The 19543-nt window shown below is 42.7% G+C and overlaps 2 protein-coding genes and 1 long non-coding RNA gene across 7 annotated transcripts; 2 read left to right on the forward strand and 1 right to left on the reverse strand.

Annotated features, from left to right (window-relative positions):
• Positions 1 to 103: 103 nt before the first annotated feature.
• On the reverse strand, positions 104 to 6720 carry kdm1b (lysine demethylase 1B). Its single transcript, XM_076030313.1, has 21 exons — positions 6544 to 6720; positions 6083 to 6225; positions 5692 to 5813; positions 5513 to 5602; positions 5309 to 5420; positions 5098 to 5211; positions 4979 to 5017; positions 4704 to 4896; positions 4373 to 4557; positions 4050 to 4220; positions 3889 to 3963; positions 3655 to 3789; positions 3400 to 3571; positions 3189 to 3316; positions 2859 to 2990; positions 2617 to 2691; positions 2388 to 2504; positions 2131 to 2256; positions 1872 to 1994; positions 884 to 1036; positions 104 to 775 (listed from the first exon to the last, which is right to left on the reverse strand). Exons 1-21 carry the CDS (start codon positions 6557 to 6559, stop codon positions 692 to 694), a joined length of 2505 nt encoding a protein of 834 aa, XP_075886428.1. The 5' UTR covers positions 6560 to 6720; the 3' UTR covers positions 104 to 691.
• Positions 5416 to 16215, forward strand: cfap69 (cilia and flagella associated protein 69). Of its 5 annotated transcripts, none has more exons than XM_076030308.1 (24): positions 5416 to 5671; positions 7875 to 8003; positions 8724 to 8783; positions 8861 to 8926; positions 9270 to 9379; positions 9467 to 9543; positions 9741 to 9911; positions 10111 to 10263; positions 10605 to 10782; positions 10928 to 11039; positions 11130 to 11178; positions 11271 to 11392; positions 11479 to 11710; positions 12058 to 12228; positions 12339 to 12454; positions 12561 to 12679; positions 13074 to 13155; positions 13254 to 13446; positions 13550 to 13687; positions 13828 to 13904; positions 14408 to 14605; positions 14805 to 14891; positions 14990 to 15073; positions 15589 to 16215. In XM_076030308.1, the coding sequence occupies exons 2-24, from the start codon at positions 7914 to 7916 to the stop codon at positions 15754 to 15756; spliced, it is 2853 nt and encodes a 950-aa protein (XP_075886423.1). In that variant the 5' UTR covers positions 5416 to 5671; positions 7875 to 7913; the 3' UTR covers positions 15757 to 16215. The 5 variants fall into 5 exon arrangements, with proteins under 5 accessions (XP_075886423.1, XP_075886422.1, XP_075886421.1 ...); XM_076030307.1 differs by lacking the exon at positions 5416 to 5671 and adding an exon at positions 6699 to 6999 and having other exon boundaries at positions 7631 to 8003; XM_076030306.1 differs by lacking the exon at positions 5416 to 5671 and adding an exon at positions 6699 to 6999.
• A 424-nt stretch (positions 16216 to 16639) lies between these two features.
• On the forward strand, positions 16640 to 18465 carry LOC142890963 (uncharacterized). Its single transcript, XR_012927159.1, has 3 exons — positions 16640 to 17173; positions 17762 to 17850; positions 18065 to 18465. It is a non-coding gene; the product is annotated as an uncharacterized LOC142890963 (long non-coding RNA).
• Positions 18466 to 19543: the final 1078 nt, after the last annotated feature.

Below are 19543 nucleotides of genomic sequence, written 5' to 3' on the forward strand. Positions count from 1 at the left end.
CACAGATAGTATCTGATCATTTACAGGCCACACGTTATGACCAGTGCGTTAACGTTTACGTGATATTGTCAGATTGACTTGAAGTCATGTTTTCCAACAACAGTGATGGTGACAACTGAAAGCTCTGTTTATTTCACAAAGACAAGATAAATATTGAGGCGCTTTAATGAGACAGATCATCAAGACATAATGAGCCAGACTACAAGAGGATAAACGAAATCCCCCCGTGCCAGACATCCAAAACCATACATGTTTTTTGAACTCATTGATAAGATTTTTTTTTTTTTTTTTTTTTTTTTTTTAGCAGTGGGTTCCTTCAGAAATATCTGCTGGTTGCTGTAATGATCACATCCCTGAGAGCATAATGGGATCAGCCTGGAATCTTGGGCTCGTTGTGTGTACTCATGGCTAGTTCAACTCACCACCCCAAATCCTCCCAATTCAAAAGTGCTCCAACAAAGCGTTCCAAATATCAATGACATCCATTTAGTTTGACCATTCTGCCGAAACCTGCTGCCCGTCTCTCTTTTCCTGCGATAAAAAGCACCAAAGGTCGGTGTTGTTGAATGAGTCCAGCCGTGCTTTGCAGACTGCCACATGACTCCAGCTGATCAAAATGTCACACTTCAGCCCCTGAATATGATGTTAACCTGGTTGTTCATGCTGGTGTTATCAAGTGCTCTTTTTAGTTTTACATGGCAGTCATCTTGCTTGCTTCCCGGACCCCGCTCAGGTACGCCCCCGTCACAGTTTGAGGAAAATGTCTGTTAGTGGCCTTGGTGGGGGGAGAAAAACACCATCTTATAATCTTAGAAAGACTAATTTTTTTTTTTTTCTTTCTTACAGAGACATTTCCTGAAAACGACAGCAGCAGAAGTGTTACCTCGCCAGCAAAGAAGACTTTTCCCTGCACGTCTTCAGCCAGGATGTCGTAAGACTCCCCACTTCCCCCTGTTTTCACGAAGCTGTAGGACATCTGTGACCACACGTCTTTGCTCCAGTGGGTGACAAAATAATTAAGCGGCTCAGGGACCTCCTAACAGAGGAACAGAGATGGAAGATACTCTAAAATTTTCATTTATTTTATTTTTTTAAAAAAGGTCAACAAGCTGATTTGATCATGTTAAATATGTTGCGTCTTTGAGAACTCTTGAGACAAATTGCCATAAATCAGCAGGAGCCCGCCCAGCTCCCTCCCAGCTCCCTCCCAGCCTCCCAGCTTAAGGAGAATCTTCAGGAACACAAGTGTCCAATGATTGGTCCAGTATTCTTAAATTATTTCAACACAAGTCAAAGCAGAAGACGACTGAATGGTTTAGATCAGGGGTGTCACACTCAAATACACAGTGGGCCAAAATTTAACACTCAACATTGCTATTTATTGAAAAATCTTCCTCCAGATAGAGCAGTGGACCTTTTTATATGGACCCAAACAAGTTTTGCTTCAACTGGAATATGAAACAAGCAAAGCTTTATACTCTAGGCTACAATAAATAACTTAATGCACACGCGCAAAATCGAATTTCGATTCGATACGTGCCAAAGTAGTATTAGCGATACATTTGCTGAATAATACTGGCATGTCAGCGCTTGTACTGATTTTGTATTGTCTCGTGGGCCAAATATAATTACAATGCAGGTGGGTCAGAGTTTGACACCTATGGTTTAGATCATTTAAACATATTTTGTTATTGCCTGTTAAATATAAAACGTTTTGACCGGATGTTCTTTTAATTATATTTCTATATCTATGTAGGTAGAATAAAATATTGATTCAATCGCAGTGCTCGGTCCAAAGTCTTTACCAAGCTCTTTCATCACAATTTGACTTATTTATAATTTATATTCATATTTGACGGTTGCAGCATTACCTGCTCTTTAAAAAGTTCCCGTAGGACCTTCAAGCATTCGCCCACCACCTCTTTGTCCTCCATGTCCCGGACGACAGTGACTGCATCCCCAGTGATCACAGACATAAGGACAGCCTGCTTCCCCTGCACACAGAGTCAGCAATGTGCACAGTGTTACCCTCAGAGTCCATTCAGAGTGTGTTTAGGTCAGAGCTATTTCTTGATCACCTTTTGAATCTGCAAAAGAATCTTTGTGGAAAACGATGAAAACACGACAAACCTGTGGGTCCATGTCATAGAAAACACTGAACATTCCTCTCTTCTCGGGAATTGGGGGGATGTGACCAAAGTAGTCGGCCCCTTGGATTTTGCTGTCCCAGAATCTGTACGGAAACTGAAGCGCAATCTGTAAAAGGTAACATTAAGTGAAATTAATATTTTTGCAGAATCTTCTCCCGTCCTGCTGCTTTTGGACAGTGAAGGTGATTTACCTCCTTCCTCTTGTATCCTTTATTACTATTTTAACCATCACATTACCTTCTCTATGATACCTGCTCCCAGACTGTGGATGGCTTTCAGTTTCCTGTCAGGAAGTGGAGGGTTGAACTGAATCATGTTTTTCTGAAGTAAAGTCAGTGGGATTGTAACCAGAACCTGAGAAGAGGGATGGAAGAAAATTGGTGATAAAACAGGAGTAGAATACATTTTAGATATTCTGAAGTGTTACTTATTTATGGGAAGATTTTGACATTGAGCATGTTATGACCTTCTGGGCAGTCCACTGGGCTCCACTGGATGTAGTTACTTTGACGGCATCAGCTGAATAATTTATGGCCCGAACCTGGATTGAAGCACAACATTTTATGTAGACACCTTTACTACACCACTGTGTGATGCATTGATGAGCAGTTGAACAGGTGTATCTAATAATGTGGCTGGTGAACATACTGTATGTTGTGCAGCATGCTGTAAACCACAGTAGTTTTTATAATCAAATAAGGAACCAACCGGGCAATGTGTGTGGATCTCCAGACCCTCACTCAGCTTGTGGAGTAAAACAGAGTACCCCTTGGTGAGAAGAGTGTGGTCTCCTGAAAACTGGGCAAAAAACTCATTGTGGTCCCACGATTTTGCTGAAACCTGATAACCAAAAAAGGCCATTTAGAAATTCCATCAAACACGAGCGAACAAAATTTATGAACAGACTGAAAAGCCAGACAGATTAATTTTTTTTGCAGCCTAAAATTATCCCCATTAAACTGCCTTAAACTGGCCGCAATACAAATGCAGGGAGGACAGCAAAGGTTCCGCAGCCTCATTGGTTAGAGTTCTCCAGACCTGGTCTAATGTGCTCCCACAGGCGTATTCCAGGTTGCTCAGGTGAAACTGCAGAACTTTCTCCTCCAGCTCACTGAACTGGATCCCAGACTCCTGAAGAAAGTTCTTCTTCACTTCCTTGACTTTTTCTGTGGAGATAACATGTAAGCCACTACACGCCCACCCGACTGTATTAATGTTCTTTAGCTACTCCGGGAAAAAGTTTCTCAACCGTAAAGCGGCGAATCCTGGTTCTGCGACTTGTCCTTCCTCCATTCTGACACCACATCCAGGATGGCATTGAAGTGGAAGTCCATGCGTTTGTCGATGGCTGGGTCGGTGACCTGCCCTCCTTCTTGGAAGAGGTCACACCTCTCGCCCAACTTGTGCATTTTGATGCCCATCTGCAGCAAAGTGGTACAGGGGGTGAACTAGACATAAGAAGTATTTAGCGTTCAGTTCTTACATTGCAGACTGCAGTCACTACCTGTTCACACATTAAGGCGATGGGGTTGTTCACACAGCCGTTGATGATTTGAGCTCCTCGTCCAACGGTGACACCCAGAGAGGTGTCGTCCCAGACTCGGCCACCGATCCGATCCCTTGCCTCCAGCACCACCACCTGGAACCGATCAGAGCATCACATTTAAATTGGATGAGCTGTGAACCTACTCTGCGAAATCAAACGGTGGACAGGAAGTAGGTGAAGGCAGACGTCTACCTGGGTGCCAAAATTTTGCAGTTGCCGCGCAGCAGCCAACCCTGAAGCCCCCGCACCAATAACGATAACGTTCCTCTGCAAGAGTCACAAAGTTATTTTTTTTGAAAGCGTTTACGTGAGATCTGCACTTTTTTTTTTTATGTCCTGACGTTTATACTCACGGCGCTGTATCTCTCGGGCAGCAGCGGCCGCTTCACCGTCAGCACACCAGTGTTGATGAGGCCCTTCCTGGTCATGAAGTGCAGGACCCGATCCATTTCCTGCACGCAGCGTACGCGCACCAAACCGCGGACAATGATGTTCAGCGCGCATTTCTGTGGCGTCAGCACCTCCTGAAAGAAACACAGGGAAGTAACACTGCGTGCCATTTTCCTGTTTTATATTTGCGAATGGCGTTCTGAACATAATAAAACACATTTTCTATGTGGAATTTTTAAAAAGTGAGGTTTATAAACCAGTGTTGGCAGAATGTGTGCGGCATTACTGTGGAGTTCCGATTCCAGGAGGCCAGAATAAGGTTACGCAGAGCCAAGTACATGGTGGGGTCGCGGGAAAATTCTGGGAACTTGTAAAGTTCATCCAATTCCATCATATCTGGCCGCACGCACAGAGCTTTTCCGCACTCATTGGGCTGGTAGAAAGGCTGGAAGTATGGACACAGGCCTGGAACTGAGGGAGGAAAATATGAAAACCAGACTAAAAACCTGAACCTACTGGTTGGCATTGTTACTGAAGATATTTGTTCTTCCCCTTTGGCTCTACACAAAGAGTTTTTATCTGTACAAACGAGAGACTAATTTAGATGAGAGTCTTACTCTGTGGCTGTGCGGTTCTGCTGAGGTCCGCTCTCAGCTCGGTCTGAGAGGTGTTGTTCGGGGAGCCCGAAGGACTCATTCCAACGCAGTCGGGGTAGTAGGCGCTGAGGAAAGGACTGGCGGGGCTGTCTTTGAACAACGGCGGCAAGATCAGCATGGAGTGCCACCAGCTGTCTGTCACTTCTGCAACTCTCTGGAAAGGTGAAACAGGAGGGAATTGGAGGGAATGCAAATCTCAAGACACTAAGGGAGAAAAAAAAAATCTAAAAGCTTACCAAGTCCTCGGGTTGAGAGCACTGGTCTGGTCCTTCACTCTACGAGACACCAAACAAAATTCATTGTCACAAAAGCCTATCAGTTCATCATCACTTTTTTCAGCTTGCTTGTTAATTACCTTGATGTTGTTTAATTTCATGCCGCAGCGGTACGTAGCTGCTAACGAAGCAGTGAGCGTGATTTCTTTAGTGAGCTGGCGCCACTTTCGACAGTCTGGTTTTGTGCATTGAACCTAAAACGGAGAACATTATAATGCGCATGCCGGCTCACTCAAATCTCCACATTCACCCGCTCTAAAGGTAGCCGAGACACGGCAGACGTTTGTTTACCCAGTAAGGTAGCTGCTGATCTGCCATGAAAGCCTTGAGACTGGGCTCACTCTTCCCGTTGCTGGTCCACACTCTCTTCCACGTCGCAAAGATCTCGTAGCCATCTTTATGGCTGCCGGTAAAAACAAAACCACAAAACAAACGTTGGCCTGAGGCGTATTTAGTGAAGACCGTCGTGAAAACGGAAGGTTCAGTTCACTTTACCTTCTGTAGTAGTGATCGAAACATTCGTTGCAAAAATGTTCCCCACATGACAGATGGTACCAGCGAGACGTGTATCCGTTTTTGGCACACCTGAGGAGGAGGAGAGGAGGGGCAGAGACGATTGCTCTGGTTAAGGACTGAAGAGGCACGGCCTTCGAGGTAAATCTCACTGCACTCACCTCTCTGACGCGCTCGCAAAACACACTGGGTACGTGGCCGAGCATCCCGCCTTCTCACACTTCCTGTACTTCTTCTCCGACTGGTCGTCTTCCTCCTCTGTGTCTGTGGCTTTTCTTTTACTCTAAAAGAAAAAGCAACAATCATCACTGAGATCAGTGGCCATTTTAAAGGCAGGCGGATGGTGAGACCCAGTTGAAGCGCAGCACTGCATTCCCGCCCATACTGGCTCTCTAAAGCAGCCTGAGAATCGTTGATAATTATAAGCAGTGGTTTGAGATTTCTGGCTGTTGGAATTCCTATATTCTATAGACTATAAGGACAGAGACATCAGACATATACAGGACATGTATTATTGTGCAGGAATGCGGAGTCTGAATGATGGGAGCGCACCTGTCCAGGTGAAGGGTTGTTGGTCCGCTTCACCCGGACGTTTATCTGCCGTCCAGAGGAGCGCACTGTCTGGCTATCCACCGGGGAATCCCCGGAACTCCTCTTCCTGGCTCGCCGAGCTCCAGAGGGGTTTCCCGAATAATCTGAAAACATGTGAGGACACCACAATGCATCTTTGGTTCTGGGCAAAGGTGTTGAAGATCGGTTTAAACGGACCGATATTGACACGAATGTATCAGTTATCGTGTTACTATGATGCTCGAATGTATTCCTATATGACTAAAAGTCAGTGTGATTTTAGGAACGGGACAGAAACATGTCATTAGGGTACATGGACATAAGCAGGGTAATGTGACTGCCCGCGTAAACACGCGCAAAGCTCTTTAAACCCGTCAAACAACGTCCGCCTGTCACATTTAGCATGTAGCAAACAGCTGCAGGAGCACGTTAGGAACACTGACCTGAATCCGACAGCATGACACTCAGTAATATTCTCCCGAAATCCCGGAATAATAATTTGACTCTATGGCTGATATGTTGTTTGATATGTTTGCCTCCCTTTCCTTTTATTGTTTTAAAGGAAATCAATGCGCTGTTGTTGCTAGTGTGCCATTTCCTGTTTCAAAGAGGAAATGGGCGTTTCACTTCGGATCCCTTTTGGTCCCCACTGCTTGCCATACTACACCGTAGCCATGACGACAGTAGGACGCTGTCAGACCCAGAAAAACGACCAAAATAGGTGAAGGTGACTGAGTTGGGGAAGAGCGTTAGTAGCTTCGACGTCACTGGACATTTACATTAACTACATGAAAAGTATATTCTTAAAAAAAAATGTCGCAGACGGCAAGACTGGATTATTCACGCATCGGCGGCAGCTGCAGGTGGCCTGATTGTTGACAACAGCAGCATATCTTTCGGTAAGATAAGCAATAGAAGCGATGTTATCAATGACAAAAGTGTAAAAAATAAAATAAAAAATAGCGTTGTTTGGAATGAAAAGGCACTTTTCGGATACTATATGTACCCCTAAACCCACTGATTGCGGGACAAAGGGTCGGGGGAAGTTTTGTTGATCTGTTGTTTTGTTGTTTAGTTTGTTTTTTAATCTAGTTGCTTATGCATTCACTCATGTACCTTAGTTGATCATGTTTGTAATGTTAGTACCTCACTATACCAGCATAAATGTGCTTAAGTAGGAAAGCAGTACACCTGAAAAAGTGTCAAGTCGTTGCTTTTAGGTGGAATCATGGCAGTAACAATACAAGTTGCCAGACGATAAGCTGCCTCACTGAGATGGACATGTTAATAGAAAATATTAGTTTTTCTTTCAAAGTAATCTAAACTAACAAGACAAATGGAGAGTTTACTGCAAATAGGACATTTGTCATTTCGAGAAGGAAGATGGATCAGAACATTTCGTGGATGCGCAGATTATAATTCTGACACTTTGTGAAATTCTGTTGTATTCTATTCTAAAAAATAGAATTCTCAACAAAAAACAGAATTTTGTTGTGACTAATTTCAGTCTGTCTTGGGTTCCTTTTCCAGAATTTCAATGTTCATCTTATGATACAGTTTTTACCTTGCACTTGGTGGATGGTCCGCTCACTCCAAATCAGAATTCTGAGATCAAAGTCACAATTCCAAAACACGTTTTGTGCACCACTCTCTCTATTTTGAACAGCAGTAATTTTTCATGTTTGCCTGTAGTGTCTTTTGGGGGGATAGTTTATCATGGAATTATCTAGGACCAAATTATTTTCTGACATGTGAGCTTTCTGTCACTTTTTAGGAAGTAATTTAAACCCACAGGTTCCTCCCAGAGTTGCAAATGGATTGGGGTAAACTTGTGTCCCAGAGAAATACAGACATTCCAGTAACCAGAGCAAAATCCTCAGACGAAAAACAGCACATTGAGCAGGTAAACTGTCACTCTCTGTGCGTTGCAGTCAGTACATTGCTGCAGTGCTTTTCAGCCTTCTTGCTTTAAAATAATTTTCAAATCTCTATATTTTCCATGTTTTATCACCAAATGCCTGGGGGTTTAGTCATTTTAATGAATGTATATTGTTTAGAGAGCGGAAACAATCACATCCATTCTTTCATTGAGAGCTAGCTATAATGGAAGCAAACATGGCCAGCTTGTTCAGTTCAATCAAATTCTATTTTGACATGGGTTTGAGACACTGGGTCTTTAAGTGACATAGATGGCATTACAATCAGTTTATCAACTTTACGTAGGCATCTGAGGACTTTGCGGTTGTTTCGAAGGAAAGCCCATTCAGATATTCTCGACATCGCAATGTTTCTCCGGGATCAATTGGATAAATATGGCATGCTCCATGGATACAAAATGATGCACTTGAAGTGCATTCAGACTGGTTACGTGGTGACATGTGTCACCACCATAGAGCACATCCATGCCGTAGAGTCACCTGTGTACTGTTTTCTCGCTGGATTTCAAAATAAAAAAAAAAAACAGGGTGGAAAAAAATTTACACGAAAAACTGGGCTGGAAGAAAAATAGCACGAAAAATAGAAATAATTACACTGAAAAACAGATTTATTTATTTTTTGCCAAGTGAATGCAATACGCTTCCGTACACTACACTTAAATAAATATGAATTTTGTTCTTGGCAGTTGACCACAAAAAGTCTTGAACTTTCTAAGGTGATTCATCTTCTTGAGGATCCTTTGACAGTAAGTGTCACTTAAGCATCAAGGAAATTTTCTAAATTTATTCCACTTTACACTACATACATAACCTTTTCTTACAGGCTAACCTAAAGGAGAGGCACATTTTTGTGCTGAAAAAACTTCTGAAGAGATGCCAAATTGGTTTTGTATCCTTTTGAGTTTCCTGACTCCAAACACTAAATTGTTTACTTGTCTTTAATGTTATTTTTTTTCAACCAAAAGGAATCAACTTGGGTTTCACTCTTCGTGGCATCTCATCAAATGTTCCCTCTTCCTGTCCCCTGGTGAAATGATGCAGACAGATTTTGATCTTGACGCAAAGCATCGTTCCCAAGGCCCTAATTTACAGCAAGCTCACTGTCCCTGTCAGCATTCTCCCTGTTCAGAAATATCCTGTGTCACGGTGACTCTTTGCTTCATCACTTCCTCCTTCTCACGGGGATTTCTGTCTGCGTGAGCTTCCCTAAAACTTCCTTAATTTACGTCAAGCTCTTGAAGGAGCTGACAGGCATTGCCAAAATACTCAACGTATGTGCCGAGAAAACCAAGGATCACCCAGAGTATGTGCCCATTTTGTGTGAGGCACTTCAAATCTGTAGGTATGATGTGTAAATAATTCAATGTCAGTCAAAAATGATGGTGCTATTTTGGTCCAGATGTCAACACGGTGCTTCGTTTTGTGGCAGGCTTCCCTTCCTGAAGGAGAAAACATCGGATGAGCTCACCTACACCCAGGATGTCATAGAGTTTCTCTCTCATATGGGTACAGAGAGTAGCTAAAATTAATCTTAGATTGTGATTGATCATTTCTTTTTGCAATCAGTTTTCTTAGTTTTTGCATTTTAGAAGTGGCTAAAATATTTCAAAGTGAGCAAGAGTTTTCAGAAGTGACGCAAAAGTGAAAACAAAATGAGTGCACTTTCAAGAAGATGAACGCTTGAAGTGTGTGATGTGTCGCAGGTTGCCTCATGCGGGTGCCGGACGCCGAGGTGAGACGGCACATAGTCGAGTGCGTGAAATCCTTCTACAGCTGCGTGGCACCGAAGGAGTTGCCTGATGGTACGGACTGTCACCTCCAGCCAAAAACTCGGACTTTCCCCTCTGACAGCCGCTTTACTAAACTTTCACTAAGTGAGGTTCCTTAATGGGTATAGCTGTGGCATTCTTACATGTCTTTTAGTTTCCCCTTCTCATGCTATTAACATCCTTTTTTTGTTGTTGTCTTTTGGGTTTTTCTGTCTTGCTTCCATCCTTTCTTTTTGTCTTTCAATTTTCAATGAAACCTGCAATCCAGAAAGACATGTTATTTTCATTTAAATATTTCATGCAGGCCTCCAGTCGACCTCTCCCGGCTACAGGCTGCAGTTGCTCGAGCGCAGTGACTTGGCTCAGACCTTGCTGCTCTCCATGGCCGCACTGGAGAACCAGCCCGACATCAGGCTACAGCTCCTTCAGACTCTTCAGATCCTCTCCTGCGCCTCTGGTCTGCAAACTTGGTTTATTCTGGGTTCTAGTGGGGAGGAGGGAACCAGTCAGACACGTCAACCCGGCAGGCCGGCACTCCTTCATTATGAGATGAAGTAGCTGCTCTCAAACGCACAAATCAACTCCATTCAAAATGACTATCAGGACGAGCAATCACCAAAGTGATTTAAGTGTCCTCAAGTTGATGTTGAGACCCAACGAGGCTGTTTTACCATTAGTTGGTCCAATCTCCTTAAAGTCCTTGTATGCAATATGAATTCACAGTCAAGCGACAAGGAACAAAACATAGCAAGATAGTGAATTTACCTTTCTGTGCTTCTGTTTGTTTGTCGCCGACAGATATGAACTGTGCTTTGATGCTGAACGCGAGAGGAGCGGAGACGATCTGTCTTCACATGAACGAAGCCGACCCGACCGGCCAGGTTCTGCTGCAGTCTTCAGAGGTGATGTGGAACCTGCTGGAGAGAGGCAGCAGGGAGGAGGTCACGGCCCAGCTGGGCAGCATGGAGTGCATCATGTATGTAGGCATTTTTATTTATTCTAAATTGTCTAATTTTATCCAAAATTGAAGATCGAATAGAGATCTTCTATCGCCTTTTAACTTTGCTATGTTTTTATACTCAGTTCAAACAGATACTAGATGTCCTCTTTTTTCTATTCAGATCTCTGAAAGAAGCATTTCTTAACTCTTTTGGATTTGGCGACCTCCACCTCACAAACGATCTACTTGTGATAACAACGCTCATCGCTGAACATCTCAACTCCTTAATTATTGTGAGTGCAGAAAGTATTTTTTGAATTGATATACTGTATTTTTATCAAATTAAATGTTTCTCAATTATGTTTTTTTACATTTCAACACAGGAAAGCTTATTTGCCAAACAACTTGTTGTTCTTGCCACCTTTCCAGAAAGTAAGTGTTATACATTTTATTCACAATGTATTATTTAACACAACTATAGTTCCTCTTATAATTGTAACACATTTACTGCATGTGTGTTTTAGTAAAAAGGCACAACCCCCTGGTCCGAAGCCTTAAGCTCAACTTCAATAAAGAGGAACTGAAAATGAAGAAACTTCTGCTCAATCTACTGGTTTTCATGGCAAAGGATGTATCTGCCCTGCAGGTCAGTCGCACACTTCCTTTGATGTTATTTTATTTCAATGGGTGATAACAGTTAACACGTCTTTTTTTTCCCCCCCACGCTCCTAGATATACCGGGAAGAGAAGGTGATGCTGGCTCTGCTGACGCTCGTGAGACCGCATGCCGCCTCCCCCGACCGCTGGTCAAATTCCCGCTACTGGTCCCCCATCCACCAGGAGGCGCTCCAGCTTCACGCACTGGCCACTCTGGCCACCGTGGCTCCGCTGCTGCTGGATGACTACATGCTGTGTCAGGGGAACTCGTGCCTGCTACTCCTCCTGGACTGGTGCATCAAGCCGGGTGAGACCAAAGTGATCCACGAAGGGACTGACATAATTCATTCATTCATTTTCCATACCCGCTTCTTCCCGAGCTCAGGGTCACGGGGTCTGCTGGAGCCTATCTCAGCTGTCTTAGGGCGAAGGCAGGGTGACACCCGGGGACAAGTCGGGACTGACATAATGAAAAATAGAAATTGAAAAAAAAGTATTTTTGTTATTGTTTTTTTTTTTTGTTTTTTTTTAAATTGCCTCTTCAAAGGCGAGATGGATAGGCAAGATTTTTGGACTTGAAATTTCAACAGTCAAGCGTACCTTTTCTATTTTTTGATGATGTGACAAAGGAAGAACACTCCTCCTCTCCCTCAGATGTTCACTCTGATCAAGACAGCAGTGTCCGCAGAGGACTTGAAGGTTTCGGAGGCATCAAGAAGGCTCAGATGCAGCACTGTGTCAGAGTCCTGAGATCTGTCACATCCTCATGTGAAGAATTGATCAACCAGGACCTCTGCGATCAAGACGCCATAAGTCAACTCCTGGGTAACCCGAATCGAAGTTTGACTTTTTAATAATCTGTGTTGGTCCTTTTACTCAGTGCTTTATACAGTATTCAGTTGTAAAACAAACACATCTCTGATGCTGGTTGTCAGGGATTTTGATGCAGCTGGAAGCGAGTCCTGACGAGGACGACGGCGTGACGCTGGAGATCGAGTCAGACATTCAGTTGATCCTCTCAGTGCTGTGCGAGAGCGACATGCACCGCAAGGTTAAAGACGATTCCATGCCGCGACACGTTTCAACGTCCCCACTGACAAAGTGTGAAATGAAAAAGAGAAAGGTTCCAGTTCTCAAACTGTCCCGCCGTGCCGCAGGAGCTGTTTGGAGCGGCTGGAGTGGAGATGGCTGTTCACTTCCTGAGGAAGGGCTACAACAAGTTCCACAGCGGCCTGGGACACAACAAGCTCATCCTCACCACGGTCGACTGTGTCTGGTCGGTTCTTCCCTTTGACCCTCTGACTGAAGTTGTTGACCGTGCATGAACGATAACAGTCTTTTTTACTGACATGCTTTCAGAACCAAAAGAATTTTAATTTGCAGGGGGTTTTTTGAAGTCACTTTTCTTCTTCTTCTACCGCTTCATTGCACTTGTCTTTTATTTCATTGCGTCTTGATTTTCAGTCAACGGCAAAAGACTCATCTTCACTGATTTCCTTTTTGAACTTGAATAATATCAACAAATGTGTTCTTTACTTTCCATCAAGTTAGAGGGGAATCTTATCCTCAGCATATACCCATCCCCATACTGTTTTTTCCAGTACTTGTCAGATGGAGTCTAAGCAGAACATCCCAACAGATTTCCTGCAAAGTTTCTTTTGACTCCGCAGGTCCTGCATTGTCGGCTGCTTCACTACAGAAAATTACTTTTTGGCTAAAGGGGGAGTGTTTCTTCTGTTGGAGCTGCTCAGCGTATGTAGCTGACAGATCACTTGCAAGTAATTCATTTTTTGTATTATTTCCATCGCTGTATCATTGAAATATCCATTCTGCTACTCTCCATTCGATAGTCGAGCCTTCGATGCATCTACTGCATCATCCTGGCCATCCTGCTCGAGCTGTGCGACAACCCCAACACTCTGTCTTACATCCTCAAGTGGCGGGACAGGAACGGTCAGACGGCTCCCAGAGTTCTGCTGCAGCTGTGGAGCGACGAGGAGGAGAAGCTGAGCGTCAGCCGGAACCTCCAGGGAGTGATTGCAGGTCAGCCTGCGGGTCCACGGTTTGTTTTGACCAAGTAAAATCATGTTTGGTGGGGGCGAGAGAGCCAAACTAGAAACTGATGGGTTTTATTTTCCACTTCAAGACCCGCAGAAGCCCATTCTCTGCCCTCACCAAGAGGAGGACGTGGATCGGTCGCCTCCCGTCAACGTGCCAAGTGCAGCGGTGTTGGAAATCTCAGAGAACCTGCGGGCGAAGATATACTCCATCTTCTGCAAACTTGGTAAGGCAACTTGGTAACAACTTGTTTTGGATGCTGACTGAACAGCGGTGTCCTCCATATGCACAAGCGTATATTTCCCAGTAGACTGTCGGCGAAAGAGACTCACAGCAGCCTCCAATAACTGCCTGTAACTTTTCCAGGTTTTGAAGATCTTCCTGGTTTATCAACACAACATTACGTGACTTTGAGCATCGTCAGGAGATATCTGGACTTCAAGGTAAATTCATTCTTTATTGTAAAACGAAAGGCGCCAAAAATACCTTTAGAATATCTGAATATTATTGTGTATACATACAGGTACTACCCGGAAAATTAGAATATTCTGAAAAGGTTGTTGTATTTCTGCAATTCAACTTAAAAGGTGAATGTGACATATTATATAAACGAATAAAATGCAAATCAATATATTTCAAGTTTTTATTTCTTTGGATTTTGCTGATCAGGTCTTGCAGCTTAAAATTTTTTTTCCTGAGTTTGTGGGTTTGTGGTTTGAATAAGCTGAAAATCTTAATCAGCAAAGTTACAACAAGGAACTGCTTGAGATGTGTCAATTTGCGTGTAATGGCTCAATAAAATTTGTTGGTTTCATCTTTTATGTTAAATTGCCAAAATAAAACAACTTTTACTTGATATTTTAATTTTTCGGGTAGTACCTGTATATTATAATTGTAAATTACTTTCCACTTTTATTAGAACTTCAATTGTGTCGCTGTGCTGCAGGTTGGGGAGGTGTGGCAGGAGATCAAAAGGGAGCTGGATTTGGATGGCGTCAGGCCCATCAGCCCCGACGCTGAGGCCCTGTTCTCCATCTGCAGGATCTCAGGGGACACAGCGGTCAGCGTCACTCAAGAGCAAAGCAGCATCCTGGAGCAACAGAACAAGGAGGAGATCGGCAAAGAAGAGCACATGTACAAGGAGGTGCCAGGAGTTTCAGTCAGCATTTGACAAGAAATGTTTTTTCATTTTACGACAGAGAAACTTTTTTTCACAACGAGATCACTGTTTCCTCTTAAAAAAAATGTATTTATTGCAAAAAGAACAATTTGTAGACTTAAACATGTGTAACATGTTCCTCTGTCTGCAGCTTTAACATTGTTTTGCTGCCTTTGTGTTGCAGATCAAGACTCGTAATAAGCAGCAGAAGCTTCTGGACAAGACGTGGGAAAATTACATTTCCAAGACTTCGAGCTTTGAGACTCTTAAGGTCACAGCATTCACATTTGCAGATGAAACGTTCAAAATCATTGTCCAGTTTTTTTCAGAATTCTTTTGAATCATACATCTTTGCGTCTTTGCTTACAGGAGGTAAAGGCAGCGAGGGAAAGGCACATGGAGTCAACGAGGCCCAGATCCAGGAACGACGATGCGACATTCCATCCCTCGGAGGTATCTCAACCAAACACATTCCTAGAACTTAGGACACCAACTTGGCCAAAAGCAGCAATTTCAGCCTACTCAAAAAATTACTGAAAAATTCCCAATTTAGTGCAGTTTATTCCCCATTAAAATCCCCAGACTGACCGATTAATCCACTACTGAATTCTCTTATTTTTTCAGTCAAATTATTTCTATGAAAGAGACCTCAGCGTCTACAAGACTTGATAAACATTGTGTGTGAATTCAATTGAATTTAATTCTGTATTCGAGCATAAAAAAACACAAGGACTAAATCAGTTAAACAAATAAATATAAATGAAATACAAATAAAAAAAGAAAATACAAGCCTAATACTGAAAGAAAAGAAATTTCCAGAAACTTAAATATGCTCGAAAAAGAGTAGGAAGAAGTACAAAACTTATTTAAACCTTCCCCTATTCACTTCACATTTCATCTGCATTTAATTGCAGTCTTTATCAAAAATGTATTAAAACAAGAGTGTGTGTGTGTGTGCTGTTTTTCAGCATTTCATCGGGCAGGTCATCTCCGTTGAAGCCAGAGACACTCCGGGGCCTGCAGGAGTCAAAGTGACTCTGGCCAGAGCCTCCATGAAGTCTGCAGGTCAGGGCGAGGTTGAAGGAGCCACGGCGCAGGACCCGGAGTTCTTCAGCGCCGTGTCTGTGGGGGTCTGATGGCGCATCGCCCCCTTTAACTGTCGAACGTCCACCCCAAGCACAGACTCTGAAATGCACGCATGGTCGCGTTTTTCAAAGAGCCAATTCATCTCCTGGCGCGAGCGTTGGCAGCAAGCGCAGACGGGACGTCACTTGACGAATACAATCAGCAGCTTGTGCTTCGATCAACCGACGGTCTTTACGAGGATGCGTGACTCAAATTTCGAATATCTTATTTCGGCCTCTGTACATAAATATTTAAGTCTGTATCGAGGTGAGCAAATGAACATGGACACGTCACTGTTTGTAAAATGTTACATTTATTTCATGTTTAACTTCATCAACAGATTAGATTGTGAATATTCTCTGACAACATCATGATGACAGATCGTTAAACGTTGTAGGAAAAGAACAAAAGCAGTGTAAAAGTGTGTTTTCTTTGACATATTAAAGGTCCCATATTGGAATGTCAGTGAACTTCCGCAGAAATAGGAAAAGCCAAGCCTTTTCTTTTCTGTTTGCGTCGCTCATTAAAGTTCAATCGTTCTGATGTCACAAAGGGCACTGAAACTTAACTGATGCGCTTCTTTGGCGAATAACAACAAACCTGCTGAGTGGTCCATCCCACCTCAGGTGCCTTTGGTCCCTTTCAAAGATGAGGTCGGCTTCTGCAAACCATCAGCTTCACAACTTAGAGCTATAATTGTGCATTTTAACTTTAAACTTCAAACACAGTGACAAACAAACCGATTGCTAAAAATCTGCAATTTGGATATTTCACCAATCTGAGATGAAACATAAAGATGGGTACAGTTATGGGGTCTTAATTATTTGTTAGTTTACATAACCTCATAGAGCAATGAACAGCCGGATGCTGACCAATCAGTGAGGCAACGTGGAAACTCAGGTTCTTACATAACAACCAAATATAACCAATGACTTGCTTGGGAGAGAAATAAAGTACTTTCCATCCAAATGAAGATTTAGCCTCAAAGGCTTTGGTGCATTCGAGGCAGCACCCAGACACTTTTTAAGGGTAAAACAAACAGCAAAAAAAAATGGTTCCCTTTGGTATTTTCAGCTTACGTAAGTCACTGCAGTGCATTAACACACATGTTCTTTCAAGCGTGCAACATACTGCACAGAAGCCCTTCTCCACTCTGCTCGCATCCACGTTTCACTGGTTGGATGACCAGATCTTCTCTGACAGCCGAGGGCCTTTCAGACGGCACTGTGTGTGTGTGTGTGTGTGTGTGTGTGTGTGTGTGTGTGTGTGTGTGTGTGTGTGTGTGTGTTTAACTGCACTGTACCCACCGTGTTCACCCTGCACAAAGGAGCGGGGACACACAGGAGCCTCTTCAGTGCGACAGGCTGCCGCTCTTCGTCCGCTCTGTCTGTCTGTTGGCGGCGTCGAGCTCCTCAGCCATCAATGAGGGTGAGTACGGAAGCTACTTATGCATCACCAGCTCACATGCCAATTTATACTTGACAGATGTATTTTATTTCAGTTATTATTATTTTTTTATTATTTAAAAGAAAAAGTGGTTATCTGATAGAACTTGAAAGTGATTTGATGTTTGAAGTGACTGAAATTGTGAAATGTTTCTACAACTTCTTTGAGCTAACGGCAGATTCACATAACTAAACAAACGTCTGACATCAGATTCAAGTTGTGTAAGTCAGGGCATGGCTAAGAGTAAAGCTGCTTTTCTGAAAATAAGATTTTTATATTTTTTTTAAAGTTTTAACATCATTTTTATGGGAGAAAGCTGGAAAATAAGTCACTCAGATATGTTCAGATGTTCGAAATATTGTTTAATTTTCAAGACAAAACTTTAATGTAAAAAGAATATGCTGAATGGGCCAGGCTAATTATTAATTTTCTCAGCAATTTTTTTGGATAATTACTGAGTGTGTGCAGCAAACTCTTCTTAATTGTTAGTGGGAGTTATTGGTGGAAAACATCATATTTACTGAAACAGTGAACTCGTGGAACTGAGGAGGTCCTGTTCCTTATCTAAAGGAAGACTGGTGATTATTAGAGAAGCTCCGGCAGCAGAGATGATTATCAGATTGGGACGACTAACACCGGGATATTTCCGTCTCCTCCAGGTAAGTCACAGTGGTTTACAAGAAAATAACACTTTTCTCGTCCACATCGGAGAACTTTATTCTCAAGCTGTGCGCGTTTTGTTAGTTAAAAATAGTTTTTGCAATATTAAACCGATTTAAAAACTATTTTAGGTGGTGCTCTGAGGGTGTTTCACACTAAAGCATGTTGTCTCACTAGCTGTGTGTGCATCAATCCTGACTGTCCTTTCGACAGAGGCAGATCTCAGGTGAGGTGCGGATGCAGCAGCAGAGCAGCCTCATCAACCCCATCGCCCTGACCATGGCCACAGTGGGGACGGGAGTGTCTCTGTACAGCACAAGGAGGATGTCGGAGCGGGGGCACTCGGAACACCCGGATAACGCCTGAAAATGTGGGAGGACTGGGCCGAGAATGTTAGCGTATGTCAGCGAAGGTTTGCGCCGGATGGGGGAAGAGTGAGAGTTTGTGAGTTTGTGTCACTTGACAAAGAAAGTCTACGTGTCCCTGGAGGAAATCTCTCATGTCTGTGTTCAGTCCCAGCAGGAGGGGTTGTCATGTATTTCTTAAAATGATTAGACGTTTCCTGAGCACTGTTGCGTTTTCTTTCATGCACAAACAATTGTGTTTTAATTTCAATAATGACTTTATCATCAGTAACACTCAGGACTGTAGTTTGAATGTAGCCTTATGCATTGTTATTTGCTTTAACTATGTTGGCAGATTGAGAGAAGAGCCAATCAACTTTTAGAAAATAATGAAATAAAATTTGAAAGTTGAAATTCTAAAAGGTACTTAAGCATTTGAATATTGCCACTGCACGTGCAATTGTAATGTATTGTGTCGATATTTTTTACACGGATAGAAACTTAGATCTTCGTTAATTAGTCAGTTTCATGTTAGCACCTCATTTTATAACACATTTACGTCAAGTTCATCCATTAAAAAATACTGTAGCTGTTTTCATGAAGTCATTCAAAGTTTTCAAAACCATGCTTGCAGAAATATTCCATCACTAAACTTACAGTGTAAATGTTAAGGCGCACTAACTATACTGATAACAACATGCTTCTTTGCTGGTTTCAGTGTTGCTTTTTACTATAACAAATAAAAAAGATTGAAGCATCATCATAGGTTTTAAACCTTCATTCGTGTGTAATGGTTTTATTCTCTTGTATATAGTATGCAGTCCGAAGGCCAAGTGTCGGCTTTCCTCAGTGGAAGAGAAAGTTGCTTTTAAAGGTTTATTTTGTTTTTAAGATAATGCTGTTAATATTTTAAGGAGACAAGTCAAGTTATTCATTAATCGTTGTCATCTGTGAGTCATTAAGGAGTGGAATCAAGAGGAACTTCTCTTTATTGCAGCTTTCAAAGAACCTGTTGTCAGTGTTCTGAGTTGGGGCAAAATGCAAAAAGGTGCAGAAAATTACTTTTGATCACACTTTAACAGACCATTTTGCCGCAATTTTGGCAGCGTTTCCCTGTTCGGCCCAAGTGGATGTCACTCTGTAGCCACTGTTTATAACCAGTGTTTATACAACGGCTGGTTCAGTGTGTGAGCCTGTGGGAACCAGCAGTTTTTGTTGTTTCTGCTAATTCCTACTCTGCTGGGGACCAACGGAGATGAAGTGAACAAGTGAGCGCCGGATTTGTTTATTTAGAACTACTGCGGAGCTATTTCTTTCTCTCAGCTTTACTTCAGCAGAAATAAATACA

This window comes from Nelusetta ayraudi, unplaced genomic scaffold, assembly GCF_046127955.1.
Source record: "Nelusetta ayraudi isolate G7.1 ecotype Tasmania unplaced genomic scaffold, CSIRO-AGI_Nayr_v1 ptg000027l, whole genome shotgun sequence".
NCBI classification, from domain to species: domain Eukaryota; kingdom Metazoa; phylum Chordata; class Actinopteri; order Tetraodontiformes; family Monacanthidae; genus Nelusetta; species Nelusetta ayraudi.

Excerpts from the sequence above, each read along its gene's own strand:
- kdm1b (XM_076030313.1), bottom strand. Across the intron at positions 5,814-6,082 it reads ACAACCCTTCACCTGGACAG|AGTAAAAGAAAAGCCACAGA; the intron begins GTGCGCTCCCAT and ends TTTTTCTTTTAG. Across the intron at positions 1,995-2,130 it reads TCTATGACATGGACCCACAG|GGGAAGCAGGCTGTCCTTAT; the intron begins GTTTGTCGTGTT and ends CTCTGTGTGCAG.
- cfap69 (XM_076030308.1), top strand. The coding sequence starts at position 7,914 with ATGGATTGGGGTAAACTTGTGTCCCAGAGAAATACAGACATTCCAGTA. Across the intron at positions 9,380-9,466 it reads GAGGCACTTCAAATCTGTAG|GCTTCCCTTCCTGAAGGAGA; the intron begins GTATGATGTGTA and ends GTTTTGTGGCAG. Across the intron at positions 13,905-14,407 it reads GGAGATATCTGGACTTCAAG|GTTGGGGAGGTGTGGCAGGA; the intron begins GTAAATTCATTC and ends GCTGTGCTGCAG.